Source organism: Ahaetulla prasina, chromosome 3, assembly GCF_028640845.1.
Source record: "Ahaetulla prasina isolate Xishuangbanna chromosome 3, ASM2864084v1, whole genome shotgun sequence".
In the NCBI taxonomy this organism is placed as follows: domain Eukaryota; kingdom Metazoa; phylum Chordata; class Lepidosauria; order Squamata; family Colubridae; genus Ahaetulla; species Ahaetulla prasina.
The window spans coordinates 213,602,743-213,629,169 of record NC_080541.1 but is presented as its reverse complement, the minus strand read 5'-3'; the positions used below and the strand labels follow the sequence as shown (position 1 = coordinate 213,629,169).

Here is a 26,427-nt window from a genome sequence, read left to right as displayed (position 1 = left end):
CCCAAAAGAAAATTTATTAAAAATTACAAGCTGTCATACTTTTCACTCATCTGATATGTAGCAAAGAAAACAGATTTGAAAAGTTATACATTACAGTATATGCTATGCATTTAGAGAAATGTAACAAATATATGTATTTCTGTCAAAGTAATGAAACTTACTGATAATGGTTAATATTTTAATATTTTCTCCTAAAAGAACAATCCCTGCATTTCTTTGCTAGGGTTCACAAACATAAAACATTTGTGATGCACAAATCAGCCTTCCATCCTTTATAAGGTAGGTAAAATGAGGACCCAGATTGTTGGGGGGGGGGCAATAAGTTGACTTTGTAAAAAAATATACAAATAAAATGAGACTATTGCCTTATACATTGTGAGTCTTCGGAGAAGGGCGGGGTATAAATGTAAACAAAAACAAAAAAAGATTAAAAAAAATATTCAGAACTCGAATGTAACAGATGCTAAGCATAGGTCTGTTTCTCAACAATCATCCGTGATGGTTGATTTACAAGCTACAATGTAATAAACACATTGTAAGGAGGTTTATCCAGCCTGGGGATCCACCAAAGGATGAGATCTGTAGACCCAACATATGTAAGGGTGCCCAGATTGGAGGAGGTTTGTGAAAGGGTGTTTTCAGATGGGGCATATCTGATAAATATTTTCACCAGATGTTTATAGGATTGTCAAGAATGAGAGCAAGTATGAGAGATTAATACACTGCTTTTCCAGTTCACAAAACTGACCGGAACACAGAGTAGAGAGAAATTCATAAAACGATGTCAGCTCTACTTACTAGAGGTAACCAGTCATACTAAAAAATGAATCGGCTACCATACTTCACTAGGTCATATACATGGAGCAGGGAAACTACGCCATCTTTTCAGTTCTTCTTCAAGAGGACCAAGGTTTGAAGTACAGATGCAATCTGTGCCAGTAATTCTTTCTACACAAGTAAAATAGTCCAGTGGGAGTTCTTACTTAACCTGAAAGCTATCAGCAAACCATTTGCATTTTCTTCATGCGACACAAAATAGGCCTGGTCGCCAATGGCTTCTGGATGTGGAGTTTCTCCCTTCCTTCAGCTAACCATGATGAAATTCGACTTGCAGTGAGCTTTAAAGAAGACAAACAAGACAGGTTGACATGGAGTAAATTTATGTGCCTAAATCTTTTGATTCAAATGGAAAACAGGGTCTGACTGCATGCATTCTCCAACACTTTAACCCATTCCTATAAAATATTCCCCAGTTGTCCACAGTCACATACAGTACAATGTATCCCAATGTCTGCTAGAGTGGGTAGCTGTAATAAATTTACCACACAATTAAAATGGATGCGCTCACGGTTCCTATTGTATCTCACAAATGTTTGAAGAGATTTAAGTATTGCAGGCTAGCAAGTGATTTTGATTTCCAGGATTCCTGAGTGAGTCTTGGGGAATTCCCAGGGGTGGTAGGACCACACTGTAAAAAAATTGTATCTTAGACCTTAGACCAGGGGTCCTCCAACTTTTTAAACAGGGGGCCAATTCATGGTCCCTCAAACTGTTGGGGAGCTGGACCGACTGGGTGGGTGTGACTAGGTGATCATGTGACTGGATGGGTGTGACTAGGTACTCGTGGCTGGGTGGGTGTGACTAGGTGATCATGTGACTGGGTGGGTGTGGCCAATTTAGCAGTCCATTAAATACACAAAAATTAAACTTTTATTATGCTCCTGGGGGTGGAAAGGTGGTTAGTGAAGGGATGTGCTTGCCTTGGGGTGTGTATGAGGGAGTTCTGTTTGTGTGTGTGTGTATGTCTCTCTCTCTCTCCCTCCCTCTCTCTGGAGGCTAGGGAGGCCAAAAACAGTGCCATTTTTGGCCTCCCGAGACCTCCAGGAGGAGGGTGGGGGCTGGCAGGTAGGTTGGGTAATGTGGGCGGAGCAGTCTTGTGGTCCCACGCGGGCTGGATTAATGGCTTCAGCGGGCTGTTTCTGGCCCGCGGGCCGTAGTTTGAGGACCCCAGCTTTAGACTAATACAGTTCTCCTACCAGCTCAGCCTTAATTCAAGATCCTTACATGTCTTCAGGGGTCTCCACAATCAAAAGTCAAGATGGAAGCCATGAAAGTTTGACTGAAGCTCCTTCCCTTTTTAATGTGCATTGCATGCAGAATTTAATTATAGCATCATGGTCCCCATCTTGGACTTACTGTTTTTTTACTGTGGAAACATGTTTTGTGGAGGTTTTCCTGCAGTCCAAACACCCTGAAAACATGAGGCTCATAGAAACATCTGACCTTTTCAGTGCTGAAAAAGCATCTGAAGAGGGATTCTGCTCAGAGGTTCTTGAGGTAAATTCTTTCAGGTGCGTGTGTGCATGTAAACAGGTTGCAAACCTGAAATAAAAATGCAGTGCCGGAAAGATTTACCTATGAACTCTGTCACTGGGTCATGTTCACCTTCTGTCTTAATGGTTCCTGCAATGCTGTCGTTTTCCAAAATTGGAAGAAAAAGCTGCACAAAGTCAGAAGTGTAGGGAGGGGCAATCACATCCAGTACCTATGAAATCAGATAGCACAAAAGACTATGAGCTTCATTGTGATGGTTGTTGCTTTTTTTTGGGGGGGGGGGGGAGTAATTTTATTCTAAAACATGTAGAAAATAAATTGCTGCACAAAACAAGAAGATAATTAAAAAAATAAACAATAGTGAATGGAGAACAGTAAATAACATTTACAGTGGTCATAACATTGCATTTCTTAGTTTTATAACAGTGTGTTTCTTGGTTTTTGGAGCCTGTCATCAATCTTGGCAAATCCATTTATTTATTTCTTTGGAGAACTTAAATGACTGCCCACTCACTCTCACAATAAAATAAAAACTCACAATAAAATACAACCACCCCCCGCCCCACTCCTCCTCTTCCACCAAGGGGGAGGAAAAATTTAAAAATGGCAACAGGCCCACAAAGAGCACCAATTACATCACAAGCAGCTTGTTTTAAAATACAAGAAAGACACTTTGAAGTTCTTTTAAGACAGTGATGTCTTTTAAGACCTATGGACTTCTACTCCCAGAATTCCCCAGCACGCATGGTTGACTGGGGAATTCTGGGAGCTGATGTCCACAAGTCTTAAAGTTGCCAAGGTTGGATACCCCTGTTCTTTATTGTTCCTCACTTATAAACAGAAATCTTGCCAAACTAAAGCAACTGCTTGCATCGCTAAAGAGATACTCCGAGAACCTTCCAACCAAACTATCTAAACTTCGCTGTTTCTTGGTTCTCTGGAACAGCGGTCACCAACTGGTGGTCTGTCGTGTCCCACTCCTCCGCTGACGGCTGGGTCCGGGAAATCCGAATCAGGCTTGCCTCTGCAGCTCTGCCCAAAGTCCTAGCAAAGTCCTCAGAGCAGGCAGACCAGTAAGTGACTTCAGCAAGATAAGTTTGACTTTTGCCTGACTCAGAGACTGCCAGAAAGTAGATCCTTTATATAGGCCATGGGGTGTGGCTCCATGACTCAGCACTCATTAAGGCCTGCCCCTCCCTTCCCTCTGTAGCCTCCGCCTCTCCAATCTTCTGATGCGAGGGTCACACCAATCAGCTGTTGGTAATAAACCCTCCTCAGGCTCACCTGCTGTGGAGGAGGGGGAGGGGTCTAGCTGCTCCGTTTGCCTGGGCATGGAGTCAGGGCTGGGGCAGGGAGATTCTCCTTCTGCAGTTTGTGTGGGCATGGAGCCAGGACTGGGACCGGGAGGCATACATTCCTCAGTGTGCGGGAGCAGGTAAGAAGGCCCCGGCTGCTCTGAGGGCGGGCAAGACACAACATGGTCCGTGAGAAAATTTTGGTGGTCCTCAAGAGAAATTATTTGCATTTTTTATATTGCACTAAATCAGGGGTCCTGAAACTATGGCCCCTGGGACAGATACGTGCAATGAATGTTTGTGTTGCTGCAGAGAGTCTCCCCCTTCAGGGTCTTTTTGTGGGGGTCGGAGGGAAGCAGAAATTCTGACTTGGGGTCTGCTTCAGCCTCCTGGTGTGAAGTTTTGGGCGAAGGCTGGAGGAAGCACGGCTGGTGGCGAAGAGCCGGAGGGCCTTGTTCCAGTGGGACTGCATCATGGTCTGGAATTGGCTGACCATCTTAGCCCGCTGAGCCTCCAGGCGCTTGCACTCCCACAGGTGTTCCCTCTGCTTGGAAAGCCTGTGCTCGTAGTCCTCAGTGAGGTGCTTTTGCTGAGCCTCCTTCTCGATCAGATCCAATTTGAACTGAGCTGTTTTGCCAACTCTTTCAAGTTGTGGCTCCAGCAATTGCTTCCTGTTGGGGCCCTAAGGAGTCCGGGCAGGCAGGTGAGGAGTAGCGAGTAGAGGCTGGCAAGGCGCCCCTCGACGTGAGTGACATTAAGTTGGCCACACCCACCCAATCACATAACCACCTTGCCACGCCTGTCCAGCCAGTCATTAGGCAGATCATATTAGTGGTCCACGGGTTTTAAAATTATGAATTTAGTGGTCCCTGAGGTCTGAAAGGTTGGTGAGCCCTGCTCTGGAATGCAGCCCCTCTTTCCTGGGAATCTGGATTATTGAAAGCACCCAAGTGAATTCATATTGTATTGTCATCAATACAATACTGGGGGTTTTCTGGAACGTTGACAATTACAACTGAACAGCATTTTAAAACTCTTAACTATCCAAATACTTACTGACCTCAGTCACAAAATATCTGATCAGAGATATATCAGTGTCCAACTTCTCCAGGCATTTCCGGATATAGCTCACCACTGGCAGGACGTAGCCACGGCTCAACAAGTGAACCATTCTGTCCAGAAGAGTCTTCTTAAGCTCCAGCTGAGAAAAGAGAAGCCCGTGAAACTGTATAGCAATTTCTATTGATACTGGAGAAAATATTCTCCTGCAAGTTCTGGCATGCTTACATCAATAGAGGTGAAAAATCAAAGCTAAAATCTATCCAGAGAACTACCTCATGGGATTTTCTTGGCTCCATAAGAAAATAATCTTCTCCTCAGTTTATGGCATAAGTGGAAACCAATGTACTGCACACAGAACCAAACTGTTTGCAAAGTTTTTTGAGGATTGTTTTAGTACATAGATTTTGGAGTTTTAGTTTTAAGTTTTTTATTTTTATTTCGGAGATTTTGGAGTTTTAAGGGATAACATAAGCCTTGCAGAACCCTTTAACTATCACATCCATTCTTTCCATCAAGAAGTTGATCGAGGGATGACTTTTGGATATTGAAAACACCCAAGTGAATTCATATTGTATTGTCATCAATATTTATGCATATGTGTATATGTTTACTTTTCTTTTGTCATGTTCTCATGATATGTTAAATAAATCATCATCACCACCACTACCACTAGGTATTTTGGCTCAACCTATTCTGGTAACTTTTTTCCCAAATTTGTAAAAAAATATTCAATGTTTTTTTATTTGATCAGTAGAGGGAGCAAGAAAAGTCTGTGTCACAGTGCCCTCTACTGGTAAAGAAAACAGCTGCAGTGTTTGTTTTGCTAGTAAGGTTATTTTAAAAAGTCTATTAGTTTTCTATTAGAAAAATATCACAACATGGAAAAATGAAGTAAGTAACAGAACAGAACAAACAGTGGTTTCTCCCTTCTGACTCCCTACAATTTTGGACTGAAGCTCTTTAAATACTACATAAAGAAGGGTGTGACCAGCAAATTCAATTGAATTATAATTTATTGAGTTTTCTTCTGAAGGATCTTTGGTATTTAACTGAACTGTGGAGAAAACTCAGGAATGCATCTGTATCAATGTATAGAAACAAAGAGGCTTTTTAACATGTGATGATTTCCCTAGCTAATTGCACTAATTATAGACTTTCAAGTAAGATTGGACTTCACCACTTTTTTACATTAAATAGAAATAATTCTGAATTCTTTCTACAGATCCATTATGTAATGGATCTTTCAAGAGTATGAACCCAAGGATTCCCAATATTTTTCTCTCCTTGGAATGATAATTTTACAAGCAGGCAAGTTACTTCAGCAACTTAATAAAATAATAGCAATAGCAATTGGACTTATATACTGCTTCATAGAGCTCTCTCTAAGTTGATCACAGAGTCAGCATATTGTCCCCAACAATCTGGGTTTTTTTAACAACCTCAGAAGGATGGAAGGATGAGTCAGTCTTGAGTCTGTGAGAATCGAACTGTAGAACTGCTGGCAGTCAGCAGGATTAGCCTGAAATATTGCATTCTAACTACTGCGCCACCTTAGATCTTCAGCTAATCAGCTTCAGGATGCCCCATTAACGCTCAACAGTCAAGAATCCCATATTTTTGCATTGTCATCACCTGTTCCATGACATCAAGCTGAGAGTGCTCAGTCTCAAAAAGTTTGACCAGAAGCTGCAAGACTAGAGGATGAAGCAGTTGGTGGCAGGTGCTGATCTGCAGAGCAAAAAGCAAAAGGTAAGATCTGCATTTCTACTGATGCACAAGCTTGATTATGAGTCAACTATGATGAGGCAGAAACCAGGAGTGAAATCCAGCAGGTTCTGACAGGTTCTGGAGAACTGGTAGAGGAAATTTTGAGTAGTTCGGAGAACCGGCAAATACCACCTCTGGCTGGCCCAATAGTGGGGTGGGAATGGGCATTTTGCACTATCCTTCCCCCAGGAGTGGGGAGGGAATGGCGATTTTGCAGTATCCTTCCCCTGCCACATCTTCCAAGCCACGCCCACCAAGCCACGCCCACAGAACTGGTAGTAAAAAAAACTGAATTTCACCACTGGCACAAACTTTAAAGTGCAGAATACAAGTAGAGATCGACTTACAACCATACATTTAATGACCGTTCACAGTTACAATGGCATTGAAAAATGATTTATAACCATTTTTCATACTTATGACCGCAGCATCCACAAGGTCACGTGATCAAAATTCGGACGCTTGGCAAGCGGCTCATATTTATGGCGGTTGCAATGTTCCAGGATCATGTGATCACCTTTTTGCGACCTTCTAACAAACAAAGTCAATGAGGAAGCCACTTAGCAACCGTGTCACAGTGATTCATTTAACAACTGTGGCAAGAAAGGTTGTAAAATGGGGCAAAATTCACTTAACAACTGTCTCGCTTAGCTATATAAATTTTGGGCTCAATTCTTGCTGTAAGTTAAGGACTACCTGTACTTATTAAGAACTTCTGAATTCTTAAAAGATATACGATTGCCAGTGAATCCAAATTCAGAAATGTTATCAATCAAGCTGGATGACCAGTAAGGATTTATGCCCTCTGGCAAATACAAAAATTTGGTCCTTAATCAGATTTACGCCACAGGATCAGACTGTGAAATATATTTGCATATTCCAGTCTACAAGTCAGAAAAATCTTGTGCAAAGATTGTATGAAAATAATTATCTGTGAGTGAAAAAGACAGTGAAAGAGAATAACTTTTATCTCACTTTTTTCCATACAGTAATAATAATAATAATAATAATAATAATAATAATAATAATAATAATAATAATAATAATAATAATAATAATAATATTTTAATTTGTATTCCGCCCTTCTCCCGAAGGACTCAGGGCGGTGAACAGGCAGATAAAATACAGACATACACAATAGTTAAAACAACCCTTAAAAAACTGATTTAAATTTGCCCAAAAATTAAAATAATATACACCCCCATAAAATTACAAAAATTTAAAAACCCATCAAATTCAATTAAAATTAAAGGTAAAAATCAAGCTAGTCCAGCCATACGAAATAAATAGGTTTTAAGTTCGCGGCGAAAGGTCCTAAGGTCAGGTAGTTGGCGAAGCCCGAGGGGAAGTTTGTTCCACAGGGTCGGAGCCCCCACAGAGAAGGCCCTCCCCCTGGGGGCCGCCAGTCTACACTGTTTGGCTGACGGCACCCTGAGGAGTCCCTCTCTGTGGGAACGCACCGGACGATGGGAGATAGAAGCCGGCAGTAGACTACCGTTAAGTTTTTTAAAAGAACCTTTCAAAGATACAAATAAAGCTCTTGCAGTCGGATATAATTTTCCTTCAGGAACAGCCCGCAGACTGAAACCCTTGATGTAATAAAAATGGAACTTATTATTTTAACAGGTAGGGAATATTTGCTACTTCCACTTGTTGTGTTTTCCCCACCTATTTTTAGAACTGCGGCCTGAAAAAGGTTTCGTTTCTCTTCAACAGGAAACAGCGATCACATGACCAAGGGACGCTGCAACCACTGTAAATACATCCTGGTTGCCAAATGCCCACATTTTGATCATATGACTGTTGTGAAGCGGTGACTCTAAGTGCGATAACCAGTTGTAAGTCACTTTTGTCAGGCCCTGAACAGTTGCTAAAGGAATGGTTGTAACTCAACTGATCCAAAATATTAGTGATGATAATAGTATGACATACACCAGGGTCAATAAGCAGCAAAATAAACCAATTCAGCAATAGTTAGTGAATTAACTTCCCAGCCTCATCACTGGGGGGAACGAAATTGCCCAAAAGATTGGGGCCTTCCAGGTCCCTGGGGAAAACACCCTTCCAAAGGACAGCAAGGGAATCTTATCGTGGCAAACATATATGAAAGATACAGCCAGGCTGACTTGTCACTGAGCAGAACTCAAAAACCTCACCTCGTCCAAGAGCGCCAAATGTACCGGAGTGTGATCTGTCTGAAGCTGGAAATATCGGGGTTCTGACACCGTCCAGTCAACCCATTTCAATACTCCCATGGCTACAACTGGAAATCTAAGGAGACCAGAAAGCAGAGCAAGGCGTGCCAAATTGAGGCAAATGCCCCCAATATCTATGACAGCATCGTTAATCTACCATTCATTGGACATTATGAGAACAGTTATCAGAAGGTTCCTTATTCGTTTTTATTTCCAATCAGATCAGTGCAAGGTTTCTTTTTAGCTCAGTCTGAAAACTGGCAATTTAACTCAGAAAGCCATAAAATGCAAAATTAAACAATTCCCCCAAAAGAGAAAAATTCCCAGAGAAATTAGAGGAAGAGAAAACAGAAAACAAGGGCCTATAAAAGAAGCCACTTGCTTGATTCATATGCTGGGATAAAATGTGGTTGAGTTGTGGCTGGCTGTTATTGTGTGAACTCAGATAACTGCATTTCAGCAGATTTCAACAGGTCTATAGCCTGCTGGGTGGGAAGGAGGATAAGGTTAAGAGGCTGGCCTCTCCTCATTCCTTAAACTTTAAAACTGTGTTTAGAAAGCTAGTTATTTTTCCTAGCTCAAGTGCTGGTTCTGCTTTTTATCTGTTGGTTGTGACAGAAACTGACTGACCAACTTGTTACCCAAGCCTGATATCGTGGTCTGAGAGAATGACTAGCCTAAGGTCACCCAGCCAAGTTTTATGCCTAAAATGGGACTAGAACTCACAATCTCCTGGTGATTGGGCCAGTCATCCAGCTGGCTTTCATGCCTAAGGCTGGATTAGAATTCACAGTCTCCGAGTTTCTAGCCTGGAACCTTAATCACTAGACCAGTGATGGCTAACCTTTTCCGGACTGAGTGCCCAAAGTGTGTGTGTGTGCGCGCGTGCGCGCACCCGAACCCCCAAAATGCAATGTGTGTGCAGCCCTGCGCAGGTGCGTGCACCCTGCGCATGCACGGGTGGGCCCCCGCACATACCCGTCCCCTGCACATACATGTATGCCCCCCCACATACCCTACCCCCACGCATGTGCGTGTGGCCCCGTGCGCCCCCCACGCCCCCCACGTGTGTGCAGTCCCCACACATGCCCCAACCCCACACGTGTGGCAGAGACCCGAAGACCAGCTGGCCAGCGGGAGGCGTATGCACATGCGCAGCAGAGCTGAACTGGGGCGATGGCTCATCTACCATCAGAGAGGGTGCTGCATGCCAACTCTGGCACACGTGCCATAGGTTCGCCATCATGGCACTAGACTAAACCGTCTCTCTCCAGATAAATTTCTAGTTACATTTTTGGATTGAACACAAGCTTACTGAGTTAAGCAAGGGTTATCGAGCAGCGGTAATACCCTCTGAAGTCTGCTACCGGTTCTGCGAGTCTGCTACTGAGTGTGTACTTTGCGTGCCCGCGCAGCGCTAAAAAGGGAACATTTTGAAGCCTTCCCAGCCCGCAAAGGTAAGTAGAACAGCGGGGGGGGGGATCCCCTGTGCCACGCGATTTAGATTAGCTAGAAAGTAGGAAATCAAATGATTCTAGCTAATATAAATTGTGCGTCACAGCTGATTGTTGCCCAGCTGATGGCCAGAAATACCAGTTCGCCTGAACCGGTAGCATTTTTTACTATCAGTTCGGGAAAATCTGTCCGAACCGGTAGCATTTCATTTGTTGAGTCTATGGAGATTCTCAGTCATCCAGGTCACGGTCGTCCCAAAGATACTTTGTTTCAAAAGGCAACTGAACTGGCTTTGTTTTTCCTTGAAGACATTTCACTTCTCACCCAAGAAGCTTCTTTGGTTCTGAAGAAGCTTCTTCGATGAAAACTGAAGAAGCTTTTTGGATGAGAAGTGAAATGTCTTCAAGGAAAAACAAAGTCCAGTTGCTACGTGAAAAAAGCACCTTTGGGACAAGGGTTATCAAGCTGTGCAAAAACAGCCTTTAAAGACCAACTAGAAAAAGATGAAATGCTGTAGGACCAGAACCTGGTTTACTTGATAGCAGGAAATGTCTCTATTGTGAGTCATTGTGGGAAATTAAGTCATCAACTAATTAATCAATTAGTTATTGTCTGAGATACTCCCAGCATAGGTCTTACAATTGCTAAGCGTATGTTTTTCAGAATCAAATTTAGAATCGGTCAAAGGCTGGGCCTAGTTCTCTTCCTTCCCTGGCCTTTTCAAGAATTATTCCAGTTGCACACTCAATTTTCTTCTACAAAACTGAAGGTAAGAAACTTGCTCCCTTTGTTATTGTCCTTTATGACAAACCCAGATCAACGAGAATTTGAAAGAGTAACCCAGATGACCAGCAAATTGCTCAGGCTTACTCTCCACAAACACAGATTTAAAATTAGCTTAACTTTAAGCAGAAACTGTACACTTCCTTAATATTCCGTGTAATGCAAACAGAATTTTGCATTTTTAACCAAAGAAATCATGTTCTAAGGCGAGGCTTACCTGATGCACTGATAAAGGGTACTCAGCTCTGCGACAAGCTCCGAAGCACCTTTATTCTCATTGCAGCAAAGATTGTGAACTGTTTCAACCGCTTTTGAAGTTGACTTGAGCTCATCTTTATTGATGCTCATTCTCTTGTTCTAAGAAATGTTGAAATAAGGTGCAGGAGACAAAAGGATATTCTTGTTGAAACCTGAATTGGCACAGAGCTCCGTTTATTGAACCTTTCTTAAAGGTATGTATATTTCTGAGTCTGGGTGAATGAAAGACTCATTGGCCACTAGACAGTTCTCGATTTACGACCACAATTGGGACAGAATTTCTGTTGCTAAACAAAGCAGTTGTTAAGTGAGCCATACTAATTTTATGAGCTTTCTGCCCGTGTTGTTAAGTGAATCATGTGGTCATTAAGTGACTCTGACTTCCCTCATTGACTTTGCTTGTTTCAAATTGTTAAACATTTTCATCTATTTATTGGACTACCCATGATCTAGCTCAAAAACCTAGATTTCATTTCAATTTATGGAAAATCTTTCTGATGGTAGGATTTGTGGAACAGTCTGACTATGGAAATTGTGGGTTCTCCATCAGAAGGTTCAGAAGAAAAGGATGGATAGCCAGCTCTCATGAATGGTTTAACTGGTTTTCCTGGACATAGCAAAAGGTTGGGCTAGATGGCCCTTAAGGTCCCTTCCAAAAAACCCTTGTATACATACAAATACATCTATACACAAGAATGCAGCATCTGTAGCATAAGTAAGCCTTCCAACAGTCCTAGTGGTGAAAATGATGGGAATTGTAGTTTAGGAAATCAAGGAGAGGGAAATCAGAGTTTCTAATTCCTGCTAAAGTCCCAAACATCTATCATGATCACCTGCCATTCAGCTTGTTTGCATTTGTGGGAAAAGTATAAGAAGAAGAAAAAAAGGAATTAAGACTATTTGAGTCAAAGACTTCTTTTGGTTAAAGAACATGAAAGCTATTTCTGTAAATTTGGAAGCCAAGCATACAGTTTTATTCTAAAGAATGCAAGCACATAAAGTAATCCAATTATTATCCTCTTTCAAAGCACCAATTGATTTCTAAACCATCATTCAGCCATCCCAAGTTTACCTTCTTCCATGTTTCCACCACGCTAGCCGCATAGGCCAAAATGTGGATATATTTGTGCTTATGGTCCTGATTGATTTTTGCTCCTGGCTTGAACAGTGACAGCATAAAGAGATCTAAAAAAGCAGGAACTCTAATCTGTAAGGAAATGAAACAAAAAACATATCACTGGTTTATGAAAAACCAGATATTTTCTTTAAAAAAAAAACACTGATTACATCTCAAAATACTTTCATTTCCAAGGAGGTGAATTTTGGAACTAAGATTAAGTGTTATGTTTCAATTATGACTCTTGATACTGAAAAGACTATTCCTTCATTAAAAACCTATAAAGTTAAATCAAATCAACTCCCTGCCTAAGAAAAAAAGAAAAAATAAAAAAATAAAAAAACCAACAAACAAAACTACTGAAATATAAAAGTTTGTGAAGGCCAAGATACAGGTAGTTCTAGACTGTCGTGTCCCACTCCTCCGCTGACGGCTGGGTCATGGAAATCCGAATCAGGCTTGCCTCTGCAGCTCTGCCCAAAGTCCTAGCAAAGTCCTCAGAGCAGGCAGGAGACCAGTAAGTGACTTCAGCAAGATAAGTTCGACTTTTGCCTGACTCAGAGACTGCCAGAAAGTAGATCCTTTATATAGGCCATGGGGTGTGGCTCCATGACTCAGCACTCATTAAGGCCTGCCCCTCCCTTCCTTCTGTTGCCTCCGCCTCTCCAATCTTCTGATGCGAGGGTCACTCCAATCAGCTGTTGTTGGGAGTAAACCCTCCTCAGGCTCACATGCTGTGGAGGAGGGGGAGGGGTCTAGCTGCTCCGTTTGCCTGGGCATGGAGTCAGGGCTGGGGCAGGGAGGTGCTCCCTCCTCTGCAGCTTGTCTGGGCATGGAGCCAGGACTGGGGCCGGGAGGCATACATTCCTCAGTGTTCGGGAGCAGGTAAGAAGGCCCCGGCTGCTCTGAGGGCGGGCAAGACACAACAAAGACTTATCTTCACAACTGGGACTGGGATTTCTGTCACTAAGCGATATGGTTGCAAAGCGTGATGTCACATGACCATATCACGTAATACAGGTAGTCCTCAACTGATGACTGTAATTGAACCCAACATTTCTGTTGCTAAGTGAGATGTTAAGTGAATTTTGCTCCGTTTTACAACCTTTCTTGCCACAGTTGTTAAGTGGAGAACTACAGTTGTTAAGGTAGTAGCACGGTTCTTAAGTGGATCTGGCTTCCCCAATGAGTCTGCTTGTCAGAAAGTTGCAAAAGGTGACCACATGACACACACACCCCTGGGACACTGCAAACCGTCATAACTGTGAGAAATTATGCAACAGCTACCCAAAGCATCCAAAAGACAAGAGGAATGAGGTCTCTACAGAATGTGGTAACATTATCCTGTTGCAAAACAAGATGAAGATAAATGTTGGTCCCCCTTAGCAGTAGCAATAACACTTAAGACTTATATACCGCTTTACAATGCTTTATAGCCCTCTCTAAGAGGTTTACAGACAGCCTATTGCCCCCAACAGTCTGGCTCCTCATTTTACCGACCTCGGAAGGATGGAAGGCTGAGTCAACCTTGGGAACAAAGGCTCATAAAGCTCTTCAGAAATGATGTCTTATAAAGAGGATGTCCCATAAAATAAGTGCCAATAGGTAAGTATGGGATCACATTTTTCGATACCTAGAACACAGGGATGAAGGCCTTGCTAAAATCCAATAGGGGGAGGCTACCTTTGGATGCACCAAGATTACAGGCATGTATGCCCTAACGGGGTGTCAATATATTAAAGGAAAAGGCCAAAAGATGCATAGAAAACTGGATGGCCAAGTCCCTCAGGTAGCCAGAGACCCGTTGAAGCAATGGGTTCAACCAAGGAAAGAAAATCACCTTGTCCGCTCTGGCACAACAAGACATAATTGCACTCCTGACTTGAAAAGTAGAGAGTGGAATACATCTGTAGATTTCATCTTGGATGGTTCGGGCATCAGAAATAAGGATGGCCCAGACATCTCCTCTGACTCTAATTCAAATTACAATGACCATGATCATTCCTTAGATTAGCATTTCTCAACATTGGCAACTTTTAAGAGGAGCACTTCAACTCCCAGAATTCCCCAGTCTGCATAGTACACCAGAGTTGGCTGGGAAATTCTTGGCGTTAAAGCCCATCTATCTTAAAAGTTGCCAAGACTGAGAAACTCTTAAGATATTTCTCCCTGCTAGCCAGCAGAAAAAGTAACTAATCTCAGAAATTAACATTTCTACTCTAAGAGAGCTACCATATACTTTGAAACTGCTTGTTGTGGTCTGCTAGGGTCCTGCGGAGCTGGCAGCAGAGTCAGACAGTGAGGTGGTTGGGGAGGAACATGGGCCAATCTTGGAGTCTGGGGAAGGCTCGGACGAGGGCTCTGTGTCGGAGGCAGAGATGGGGCCAGGGCCATCTGGGAGTTATGTGCTAGCAATCTTGGACATCAGCGAGGCAGAAGAACAGGGGGACCCTGTTCCCAGTGCAGGCATGCACAGAGTTGTCAGAAGGCAAGAACAGTTAAAACAAAAGGGACTACTCAAGAGTAAGGCTTGGAGATGATTGGCCCCTCTCTAAGACTTAAAAGAGGAGCAAAGGCATGTGGGCCTTTGCAGGAAGCAACGTTATTAATTCTGTTCAGTTTAAAGTCTGAAGCTCTGTTTGATTCTGGACTCTGTGTGGCTTTGCCAATTAGGTCTTTGGCAGTCGTGTCAAAGGAGATAAAGGTGGGTGATTATCAGCCTTATCCCAAAGGACAACTATTTGGGACTCATCTGTGAATGAACAGAACTCACAGCTGTTGCAACAAGAGGTTTTTGGGACTACTCGTCTGTTTTACTGACTCAGGAAGCCTAAATCAGAACACTGCTACTGAACCAAAAATCATTTTTGCTTTTTAACGGAGAGTGAGGATGGGGAGCTATGAAGAAGTCTAGGGTTTTTTCCCCCAAGGGAGGCTGCTACTAACCAGTTCCACAGGAGGAGGATCCATGCTTGTGAACATCTTGAAGAGGACTGTGATGTCTGCTGGATTCAGAGCTCCTTTTGACAGCATAGCACCAAGAGCTTGGCAGGCGCGGGGATAGGAAGCTGCAGTGCCCAACGCTAGGGTGATCTGACTGGCATCATGCCCTCTTCAGGAGATCAAGCAAGAACAAGAGACAGAGCAAGCTTGTTTTAGGGAAGCTTCAGAAGAAGTAACGGATCATCAATAATAGTGGAGACCTAATGAGCCATCGCCTAAAAATGTTTGGCATGTTATTAAGAGCCAAACAGAATCGATTGTGTTTGCATGGACAAAATGCAGAGGAGATTCAATTGCTAACATGACCTCACAACTATTTATCATTAAATAGACCAAATTTATGCAACATGTAACCTGTGTTCATCCATCCATCCACCCACCCACCCACCCACCCATCCATCCATCTATATTGCCCCAATCTAAGAGACTGGATAATATGACATTTAAATTTTTCGGAAACAAATAGATGTTTGCCTACAATTTCCAAGCCAAAAGCCTGCTAAAACTGCATTGTTTTCAGTGTTCTTTGAAAATTCCTTTGAAAAGGAGATAGGTATAGATCTCTCAGGATGTGCGTTTTATAATTGGGGGGGGGGGGAGAATCACTATTAAGGTTCGCCTTCTGGTCCACACCCTCTTACCTCCCACAGGTGAGACCTTAAGCAGATTCTCTCTAGATCAGAGTTTCTCAATCTTGGCAACTTTAAGATGTGTGGACTTCAACTCCTAGAATTCTCCAGCCAATATACTAGACGGGGTGTACTGAGAATTGAACTTCAAGTCTTAAAGTTGCCATGGGTTGAGAAACACTGTTCTAAATATCTGGACAACATGGGCAGAATCCCAATTAGAAAAGACAATTTAGAACAAGCAGGTCTTATAGTAAAGTTTTAGATGCAACTGCACCTAAGAGACATGGAAGTGTGAAAGAATCTAGAAGAACTCAGAAAAAGCTCTGTAAATTTGTATTTCTAAATTAACAGTTCTAATGTTAGCTGTACACTTAATAATCTGCCAGGCATGGGTACATACATAGGGGCACAAGCAATGTCACCTTGAAAGTACATGATCTGTGACATTTGCCATATTGATATCATAGTGCACCTGATATTGTTCTGATGACATGCTGTGCTTGGCATAACATCTTGGATTAATTATACGATTTTCAAGCAAAATTTAATTTGGGGCTCATGCTTAGAATTGAATCAGATTTCCATTTTTAGAGACTAGAACAGGGGTCTCCAACCTTGGTCCCTTTAAGACTTGTGGACTTCAACTCCCAGAGCAAAGCTGGCTGAGGGACTCTGGGAGTTGAAGTCCACAAGTCTTAAAGCAGCGGTTCTCAACCTGTGGGTCGGGACCCCGTTGGGGGTCGAATGACGATTTGCCAGGGGTCGCCTAAGACCATCAGAAATATGGGAAGTATACGTGCGAGTCGAAGAATCGCGCGCCAATGGTTGACTCCAAAGCTATCTGCAGGCTCTTCAAATCGCTAGCCGAATTCGGCTTCAGGCGCAATGAATTAAAAAAGAGAGAAATCTTTGCTCTCCCTCTCAAGCCAGCTGCAATCACTCCCAATTGCTAGCCTAATCTGGCTTCAGGCGCGATAAACTTAATAGGGGAGGAGTCTCCGCTTTAATGCCTCCGTCCTCAAGGCAATCGCAAGCAGTTCAGATCGCTAGCCAATACGGCTTCAGGAGCGATAAATTCAAAACGAAAATAATTTTATGGTTGGGGTCGCCACATCGTGGGGAATTGTATTAAAGGGGTCGCAGCACTATAAAGGTTGAAAACCACTGTCTTAAAGGGACCAAGGTTGGAGACCCCTGGACTAGAATTATTCTTAACGCGCAACCAAAGAGGCCCATAAATTAAACTGGGAAAGAAATGAAGCAAGATCTTACTTTTCGTGAGCAAATCGCTGGACCTCTTGAGCGATTCTACGGACGGCAGAGCCCCCTTGTTCTTCTTGCGCTAACATGGACATTATAGCTTGAGCAAAAAGATACGTGTGCTCACCATGGCACACCATTTTCTGCAAATACATTGTCACAGAACATTTAGAAACATGAAGGTTTATAATATTACAGGATAGTTATATTTTCAGTCTATAGAAGAACACCACAAAACAGTTCAGAATTTCATTTAAACCATATTTCATTTAAATGTCTTTGAACTACGAGTGCTGAAAATTTGGCACTGTTTCCAGCCAGTTGAAGCCACCTGAAAAATTATGAAAACCCCTATCCCATGCAATACAAATTTTAGTGGAGGGCAGGGGTGAAATCTAAAAATTTTCCCTACCACTTCTGTGGGCGTAGCTTAATTGGGGGTGTTGCTTGGTGGTCAGGTGATTGAATGGGCATGGTCAATAATAATAAATAATAATAAAGTATACAAAACTTGGGAGGCAGTGGTCTACGTTCTTTAAAAATAGAGGCCCCGGTCTACCAATTGCCTTTTACTGAGAGGCACTCGTCTACCTCTTTAAAAATAGAGGTCCTGGTCTACCAATTGCCTTTTTTTGGCAAGCACCAATCTACCTTCTTTAAAAAAAGAGGCATTGGTCTGCTAGCTGCCGACAGCGCTGATCAGCTGTAGTGCGGCCCTTTGAAGTGCCTCGGCAGTCATTTAAGGCCGTTTGCAGTAGTATCACCACCGAGTGCTTCAGGGACAGAGAAGAGGAACAGCGAGGCGTGGGCAGTGGGGGGCAGGGATTTTTGCTACCGGTTCTCTGAACTACCTGCCCCCATCGCTACCGGATCGCCCGATCCGGTCCAAACCGGGAGCATTTCACCCCTGGTGGAGGGTTTGTGGATGAGAATATCAAGCATAAGAAGAGAGAAGTAGCTATGATATCAGAGAACAATGACCTAGTCACAGGCCTAGAATGTTACCATTCCCTTGCACTTTTTCCACAGCAAATATTTTTAAGAACCGGACATTTCCTAAAAAACAAAACAAAAAAAAAAACACCACACACACCCAAAAAGAGGAGACAAGGCTGCAAACTCACTGCAAACTCTGGTAAATTCTTCTCCAGATTTTCTTCTCCACCATCTAAGATAGTAGCCAGAGATGTCCGCAGTACACGAGAAAAAACTTCCAACTGCTGGCAAGCTGTTGATACACTGGTGATCTCCCCTTGGTATCCAGCATCGGAGATAAGCTGCAACCAACCAGAGGATTTCGAACTGAGACAGTAGCTGTTTTGGTATCCAGGAGGATTCATTCATCACTATCGCAAATACCATGTTATTTAATTAAGTATGCAAACTAGGACTGAAGGGGAAATGAAACCACTTCAGCACCTAGAGGATGGAAATCAAGAAATAAATACTTGATAATTTCTTCCTGGTTCAGCAGGAGGAGGAGAATTATAAGAATTAGAATGAACAGATTTAACAGAGTTGGAAGGGACCTAGTAGATCATCTAGTCCAACCCCCTGCCCAAGCAGGAGATCCTACACCATTTCTGACAAATGGCAGTCCAATCTTTTCTTGAAAGTCTCAAGTGATGAAGCTCCCACAGCTTCCGAAGGCAACTTCTGTTCCATTGGTTGATTGTTTTCACTGTCAGAAAGTTCCTCCTCATTTCTAGGCTGAAACTATCCTTGGTCAGTTTCCATCCATTATTTTAATTATTTATTTATTTTATTATTTATTTATTAATTATTTTAATTAGGAGGAGGAGGAGGAAATAAACACACTCAAATTGAATATATGTCAGTCTACACAATTTTCTTGGCGGCATTGCAGAAGTGATTTGCCACTGTTTTTCTTTGGGGATTTTCTTTTTTAAAAGAAAATCCCAGTCCATTCTGTAAAACCTGGAAATCCCAGAAGATCTCTCAACCACAAAATAAGCAGATCCAACTCTGTTTTACAGCCATGGTTGGCTAGATCCTGCCACCAACTCCACGGAGGTCATATTTCACAGCAAATATTATATATTGGAAACTAGAAATAGTTTGGCGCCTAAGAATTTCTCCAATCGTTAAATACATGGATGAGTGCACCAACCATGCAACTGCCTTCTTAACATGTTAGCCTCCCCAATCTACCAATAAATTTGCATGAAAAAACAGGAGAGAGCTGGCAAGCTTGCTAGTTGAATGAAAGAACCTTATTTACCTTGACAGTGAAGTTCAGCATGAGACAGTCTGGATGAGCTTCAGCCAGCTTGTAAAAGAGGTCTCGCCAAGTTGTGTGGGCTATCATTTGCTCGAGCCAGGCTGGAGTCTGTCAAAAACCAAAGCAACAGACCAAGATGGACTAAGCGGTCAAGTAAAACCAACCCGTGCTTTCAGAATAGCTTCAAAAGTGTCCAAAGTAAACACAAAATTGACACAATAGTACTTAGACTTATTTACCACTTCAAAATGTTTTACAGCCCTCTCTAAGCGGTTTACAGAGTCATCATCTTGCCCCCAACAATCTGGGTCTTCATTTTACTCACTTTGGAAGGATGGAAAGCTGAGTCAACTTTGAGCCTGGTGAGATTCGAACTGCCAAATTGCAATCAGTCAGCGGAAGTAACCTGCAGTAGTGCCTTCTAACCACTTGCACCACCATGGCTCTTACTCAAGTGCTTACTCTCTCAAGAACTCTTTACTACTCATTTTACAGAGTAATTACAAACCATCTATGGCCAAGTCAGGTGATGCACTGCCATGTCTTGTCAAGACCAAGCAGATACAGTCACACATTACACTAAGCTTGGTGAATTTTAAACCTGGTTACTTTTTGATAGTTTAGGTAAATAAACTACAAGGATGTCACTTGCCCTCCCAAGGACACCTGTGACTCAGAAAAACTCAACCCACTTGGTGAGTACGTGGTTCAAAATACTATGAGAAGCCCAAACGTGGATTATTTCAGAGAGAAGATTAAGCATGTGGTCTGAAGATGTAAGAAAAAAGATGTAGATAAGGTGCAAATGGCAATGTGTATATCTTTTCTTTAAGAACCAGACTAGTAAGGTACTGAATGCAACAGTTTCCAAGGTTTGTCAGCCCACAAAAAAGGCAGATGCATTTCTATTCAATTGTATGCAAAAGCACAACTGATATCGACATGGGAAAGTCTGAGAAAGCTGCTCACATATGTTATTCTTTTATTAGGGGGGAGGGCCCTAATAATAAACAATGGTGCTATACAGGTCCATTGTCAGTTTTACCCCATGGACAGGAATGAATCACTTTGAACAGCTCAGAAAACATCCAGGAACCAAAACTCGGTATATTTCATCTTATTTCTGCCGTCTTACTTTTGGCTACTTAAAACTCATCACATTTGCTTATTGGTATTTTTAGCTGCTATTTTTAATTTAAATTCGAAATGTTTTTGTCAGCCGTCCTGGGAAAAAACCTCTGATTTGAAAGATAAAACAACAGTTAAATAAATGAGAAATCTGTGTGTTTTGAGAACAAGTTGTGCTGGAAGTCCCCTCTCAAAACACAGCAAAAGTTTCGAGTTTCCAGTTATGTTCTTTTCTGAACTTGAGAAAGAGAGAGAAAGAAAGAGAAAGAGCCTGTGCTGTTACCCCACTTGGCAGAATAAAGTTTTTTCAAGTTACCTCTCCCTCCTCTGTGAAAATGGAATCCGCTTTACGTGGATCGAAGTGTTTAATCAGCAAACTTTTTAAGTGGTTTTCCACAGTTTCCTGGACATGAATGGGCTCAGCACCTGCAATAAGAGATGCTCACTATGGATTTCACACAGGAAAATCTTCAAAATCCTCACAATATTCTTTTGGGCAAAAGAGGATAGTCCTTTAATGCAATTCTATTTGCAGTCAGCTTTAGAATACAACTTTTTTTGCCACGATTGTTATGCACATCACTCTAGTTGTTAAGTTAATCATGTGGTCATTAAGTGAATCGGGCTTCCTCTATTGACTTTACCCAAAAGCTGGCTGGGAAAGTCACAAATGGTGATCACATGATCCTGGAACAGTGTAACTGTCATAAGTACATGCCTGTTGCCAAGTACCTGAATTCTGATCATGTGACCAAAGGGATGGATAAGTGTGAGAAATGACTGTAAGTCCCTTTTTTTTTTAGTGCTGTTATAACTTTGAACAGTCACTAAATGAATGGTTGTAAGTCAAGGACTACCTGTACTCAGTTGTGTACAGACAATTTTGAATCATAAGAGTTGTGTAGTTACTGCACCAAACAGGATTCAAAGAACAGACAAATATTTCTAAAGTATCTGATACGAAGCTAAAACTGAAAATATACCATGTTTTTCAGATTATAAAATGCTCCGGACTATAAGATGCACCTACCCTTTTTGATGAGGAAAACAAGAAAAATAAATCTGCCTCTGCCTCCCAGCAATTTTGCCTCCTTGCAGCAAACAGCCTGCTTTATTTTCATTTTCGTTTTCAGCATAGCTTGATTAGCACAAGAAAAAAAAATCTGCTCCCAGCAATTTACCTCTTTGCAGCAAGCAGCAGAGGCTCCTGCAAAACAGCTGAGAGTCAGGAGGCCGATCAGACAGATAAACAACTTGTGCTAATCAGGCTGTGCTGAAGCTGAAACAGGCTGTTTGCTGCAAGGAAGTAAATTTTTGGGAGGCAGAAGCCAAAGGGTGGGGGGCCAGTTGGTGGGCAGGGCTACATTCGGTGTATAAGACGCACCTAAATTTTCACCCCCTTTTAGGGGGAAATAGGTGCATTTTATACTCCGAAAAATATGGTATGTGTTGATCTCATGTTTTGTCATTTGAGACATGCTATTAACTGGTTGGTTTGTATTAACATCATCCGCTAAGTCTACCTTTCTGTTCTCTGACATATTAGCATTGCGGGAAGGCATTCCTGCTGTGAGGAACTAGGAATCGAGAGTTTTCATCAAGGCACATTTTTAGACAGAAGATTTATTTATAATTCGGAAGCCCAACAAACGCCTGAGGAGACTCAGGCAGGGATGATATATTAAGCCATACAGCCATAGATTATGGCTTAGCTGGTTTGTATTTTCTGGCTGTGGGCCTTAATTGAAGAAAAAGCTGCAGCCCCAAAGTCAATTACCTGTTTGAATAAGCCATTCAGCCAAAAGATTCACTGTCTGAGCCACAGCGGTGTAATTCTCCGATAGGAGCTGAATCACATTCTCTGGAGAACCACCTGCTTGGAAGTATCTGTGAAAGGATGCAGAATCCTCATTTAAGAAATTCCTAGAGCAACATTTGTCAACCTTGGCAGCTTTAACATTTGTGGACTTCAATTCCCAGAATTTCCCATCTTAAAACTCCAAGGATAAAACACTGTCCCAGAAATTCAAGAGATATCAGATCTCAAGGCAGAAGAGTTACTTCCTCAGCCAGTTGTTGTACCCACAATCCCTCTTTCCAACCACAATGCCTGAATTAATATGCACTTACCGCTTTAAAGTATTAAAAATGGAGGGCTCCATGATGTAATCTCGGGTGGAAAATTTGTGAAGGCATTCCTGCTGGACCTCAGCATCATCTTCCCCTCCATATTCATCATCCTGCTGGTTGGAAGAGTTAAAATTGTCAATATTATTTTCACCACCACTCTGGGTTTCTCTGGTGTGGCAACAGACAGCAATATTAGCCTAAGCATGAAGCTACTTCATAACTGGGGTGCGGAGTCTTAAAGAAAGATCCTAATGGCAGCCAGTTTTCTGTATCACAGAATGCCTCAAGTTATGGTAGATAGTCTCAAGCTTTAGCTTTAGCTTTGGGATTTCCAGCACTTTGTCCTTGCTAGGCTGATGAAATTATTGGGGAGGAATTGAAATGGCCAACCTTCTCAACTTTGCAATACATTCTGCTGATTTAAGGGGGCACTCAGAAAGTAAAGCACCAAAAGGAAGTCGGATCAACCAATCAGCACGCAGGATGTTCATCTCAGCACAAAATTTAGTTGAGATTTGGGAGGTGTGCGCATCGATCAATCTGCAATCATCTACAACCTACAGTTACATATCCATCAACTCTTTTGCCGCAGATATGCATCAACGACTATTTGTAATTTTGGACAAGTGTTCTGTCCACCCTCACCTACGTCCGAGCGATGGCTTAATTAGCTGGCACTATCAGCTCCGGCAGCAAACTAGCGAGCGTCTGCCAAGTGACTCTGTTATCTCCCTTGATGCCGATGAGTCACCCAGGAACAAACAGTACTTCAGCTCTAGTTAAGCAGTTGATTTGCCTGCTACGAAGAGGCATAGCAGCACTCGCTGGTTTTATATCCTGTGGGGTCTGGCTCCATGACTCAGCACTTCCTAGGCCTGCCCCATCCCTGCTTCTGTTGTTCCCGCCTCTCCTGCCTACGAAACTTAGGGTCCAGCCAGGCCTGATTGCCATCAGCTGGGTCTGGAGGCGTGGCCTGGGGGGGCGGAAAGAGTCAGGGGACAGAGGCCTCGTTATCTCCTCCACCTGTTCTGCCTCTGGCTCCTGGAGCTGAGCCAGGGAAGCCGGTGCTCCCGAGGTAAGTCCTGATGGCCCTTCCCCCTCACTTTCCAAGTCACTTTCTGGAAGGGGGCGCAGACACAACAAGTCTAAATCAAGGACCTACCAAAGGCTGCCTATCTCCATTCTATGGTAAGATTGTAAGAAGTCAAAATGGCCGAAACAGTAGAGGTTGAGCCATAGGTGGCAAGCATAGCCATATCAGTGGGCACGTGAGCTCAGTTCCAGTGCACATGTGCACACCGGACAGCTGATTTTTGGGCCTTCTGGTCCTACCAGAAGTAGGGAAACAGGCTGTTTCCTGCCTCTGGAGGGTCTCTGGGGGTGGTGAGGAAGGCCCGTTTTTCTCTCTCACCTAGCTCCAGAGCCTCTCTAGGAGTCTGGGGAGGGTGAAAACAGCCTTCCCTACCCCGCCAGAGGTCCTCCAAAAACGGCCCATTTGCCAACTTCCGGTCCCACCATAGTCATTGTGCAAATCAATTGTTTGTTATTAGATGGCTTCGACAAAAAACCAAAGAAAAATCTGTCACACGAACTTTTGGCAAAAGTGTCATAAAATGTGGCCATGTGGCCCTCCAAATCGAACCTCGTACCCTATATACTGTTTGCTTAGGACGGTTCCTTCTGAACCTCCGAGTGGGATTCGGGTTTAAGTGAATTTCCACAGGACTAAAATCTGAAACGAAAGCCTTTTTTAAAAAAATGCCACACTTGATGTAGCTGTTTCCAGACAACTTTCAGAGGACCCATTGCAACAGGCCTGGCCAAAATAAGGTCCACCTACAATGATTCATTCATTGGGTCCCCGGGCAGGAATTATTGTAGAAAGTCTGCAGTGTTTTAAAATGTTTTTCCTTGGTTTTTTTTTTTAAAAAGGCAACTCCGGTTGTGATCAGGAGGAAGCAGTTTTCTTTATCAACAAAAGGGGTTTGCTATTCTTTTAATTTCCCAGTCCAAACAATATTGCTGGAATTTTCTAGTTGCCTCTCATTCCATCAGATCTTCATGCTGCCACTTTCTGAGACACGTTCTCAGAAGACAAACCTCAAGGACTTTGTTGGGAAGTTGACTTTGGACACCCACATCAGTTGGGTTCTGCTATAATTCCTAAAGCAGGGGTCTCCAACCTTGGCAACTTTAACCCTGGCGAACTTCAACTCCCAGAACTCCCCAGCCAGCTTTGCTTCTGGAGAATTCTGGGAGTTGAAGTCCGCCAGGCTTAAAGTTGCCAAGGTTGGACACCTCTGTCCGAAAGGACCATAGGAGAAGACTCTTCAGTGAAAAAGGGGGTGGCTTTGTGTGGGAAAACACTGCTGGTTGCCCTTGATTTATCAGCACAATCGGGACCAGAATTTCAGTTGCTTAAACAAGATGGTCGTTAAGCGAGCCATGCCCAATTTTACAGCTAAGGCTGTGAAGCAAAGCAAATCACCGCCGTTAATTGAACCCCACAACTGTTAAGGAAAGCCAGCTTCCCCCGTCGGTTTCGCCGCTGGAAAAATCAAAGTTGTGGCGTTTTGCTGCAAGAACATACACGCAAAGTACAGATACACGTGTGTGTGTTTTTGCAGGCGAGGGTGGGCACGATATGCAAAAGACGCTACACACGTGGGCAATAAGCTATACACGCCCGTAGGCAAAACATATGGTATACGTGTGTGTGTGTGTGTGTGTGTGTGTGTAGAATAGAGTAGAATTTTTATTGGCCAAGTGTGATTGGACACACAAGGAATTTGTCTTGGTGCATAGCCTCTCAGTGTACATAAAAGAAAAGATACGTTCATCAAGGTACAACATTTACAACACAAATGATGGTCAATATATCAATATAAATCATAAGGATTTCCAGCAACAAAGTTACAGTCATACAGTCATAAGTGGAAAGAGATTGGTGATGGAAACTATGGGAAGATTAATAGTAGTGCAGATTCAGTAAATAGTCTGACAGTGTTGAGGGAATTATTTGTTTAGCAGAGTGATGGCCTTCGGGGAAAAAACTGTTCTTGTGTCTAGTTGTTCTGGGTGTACAGTGCTCTATACCGTATAGTTTGTATGCAGATACAAACATACATTATCTTTAAAAAGCCGATGCTGCACTTGCAAGGAAGCGCGAGAGACACGCACGAAAAGGCACGTTTCGTCCCGCAGATTTTTTGCAACAAAATGTGCCTTTTTTTTTTGCATGTGGCATCGGCTACTAGAGATCAGAGCGGGGCGCGTGTTTGTCGGGGGCGTCCCCGATTAAATCTGCCCGGAGGGGGCTTGAGAGGAGCCGATCCTGGCGCCTCTTCTGCCCATCCCAGAGCCCGCCAAGAGCGACCACCCCGCGGCGGAGGCCTTCCCCCTTCACCCCTTCCCGCTCGCTCACCGCTCCTCCGTCGGTGTCGTCGCCCCACTCCGCCGTGGCGGCCGCGAAATACTCCGGCTCCTCCATGGGCTCCGACGCTCGCCTCCCGCTCGGGCAGCGGCAGGGCCGCAGAGATGCGAAAAGGATAGAGGCGCCCCTCCACGCACGGCCCAGGCCGGGAACGCCCTCCCGCGGAGCCTCCGCTGATGAATGGGCGCTGCCAAGGGGAAGCCCGGCTTTTCCTTGGCGCGCCCCGTGGGAAAGGCGGTCCACGAGCGAACTAAGCCACCCCCGGAGAGAGAGATTGGGGGGGGGGAGCAAAGGCTCTCGCCTCAAATGCGAGTCGCTTCCTCCAGTGTCTGT

At 43.3% G+C, this 26,427-nt stretch overlaps 1 protein-coding gene across 2 annotated transcripts; it reads right to left on the bottom strand.

Moving 5' to 3' along the window:
- Nucleotides 1-24: 24 nt before the first annotated feature.
- On the bottom strand, nucleotides 25-26,427 carry NELFCD (negative elongation factor complex member C/D). Of its 2 annotated transcripts, none has more exons than XM_058174781.1 (15): nucleotides 26,086-26,427; nucleotides 22,662-22,774; nucleotides 22,309-22,418; nucleotides 20,848-20,957; nucleotides 19,404-19,511; nucleotides 18,286-18,438; nucleotides 17,174-17,304; nucleotides 15,213-15,378; nucleotides 12,222-12,356; nucleotides 11,109-11,248; nucleotides 8,615-8,729; nucleotides 6,324-6,419; nucleotides 4,690-4,830; nucleotides 2,416-2,545; nucleotides 25-1,118 (listed from the first exon to the last, which is right to left on the bottom strand). In XM_058174781.1, the coding sequence occupies exons 1-15, from the start codon at nucleotides 26,149-26,151 to the stop codon at nucleotides 1,084-1,086; spliced, it is 1,749 nt and encodes a 582-aa protein (XP_058030764.1). In that variant the 5' UTR covers nucleotides 26,152-26,427; the 3' UTR covers nucleotides 25-1,083. The 2 variants fall into 2 exon arrangements, with proteins under 2 accessions (XP_058030764.1, XP_058030765.1); XM_058174782.1 differs by having other exon boundaries at nucleotides 26-1,118; nucleotides 22,662-22,771; nucleotides 26,086-26,426.

What these genes read in the sequence shown, in the direction of transcription:
- NELFCD (XM_058174781.1), bottom strand. Translation starts at nt 26,151, where the DNA reads ATGGAGGAGCCGGAGTATTTCGCGGCCGCCACGGCGGAGTGGGGCGAC. An exon ending in ATTTGGCGCTCTTGGACGAG is followed by an intron (nt 6,420 to 8,614) that starts GTGAGGTTTTTG and finishes TTTGCTCTGCAG; the next exon opens with ATCAGCACCTGCCACCAACT. An exon ending in CCCAGTGACAGAGTTCATAG is followed by an intron (nt 1,119 to 2,415) that starts GTAAATCTTTCC and finishes TCTTCTTTAAAG; the next exon opens with CTCACTGCAAGTCGAATTTC.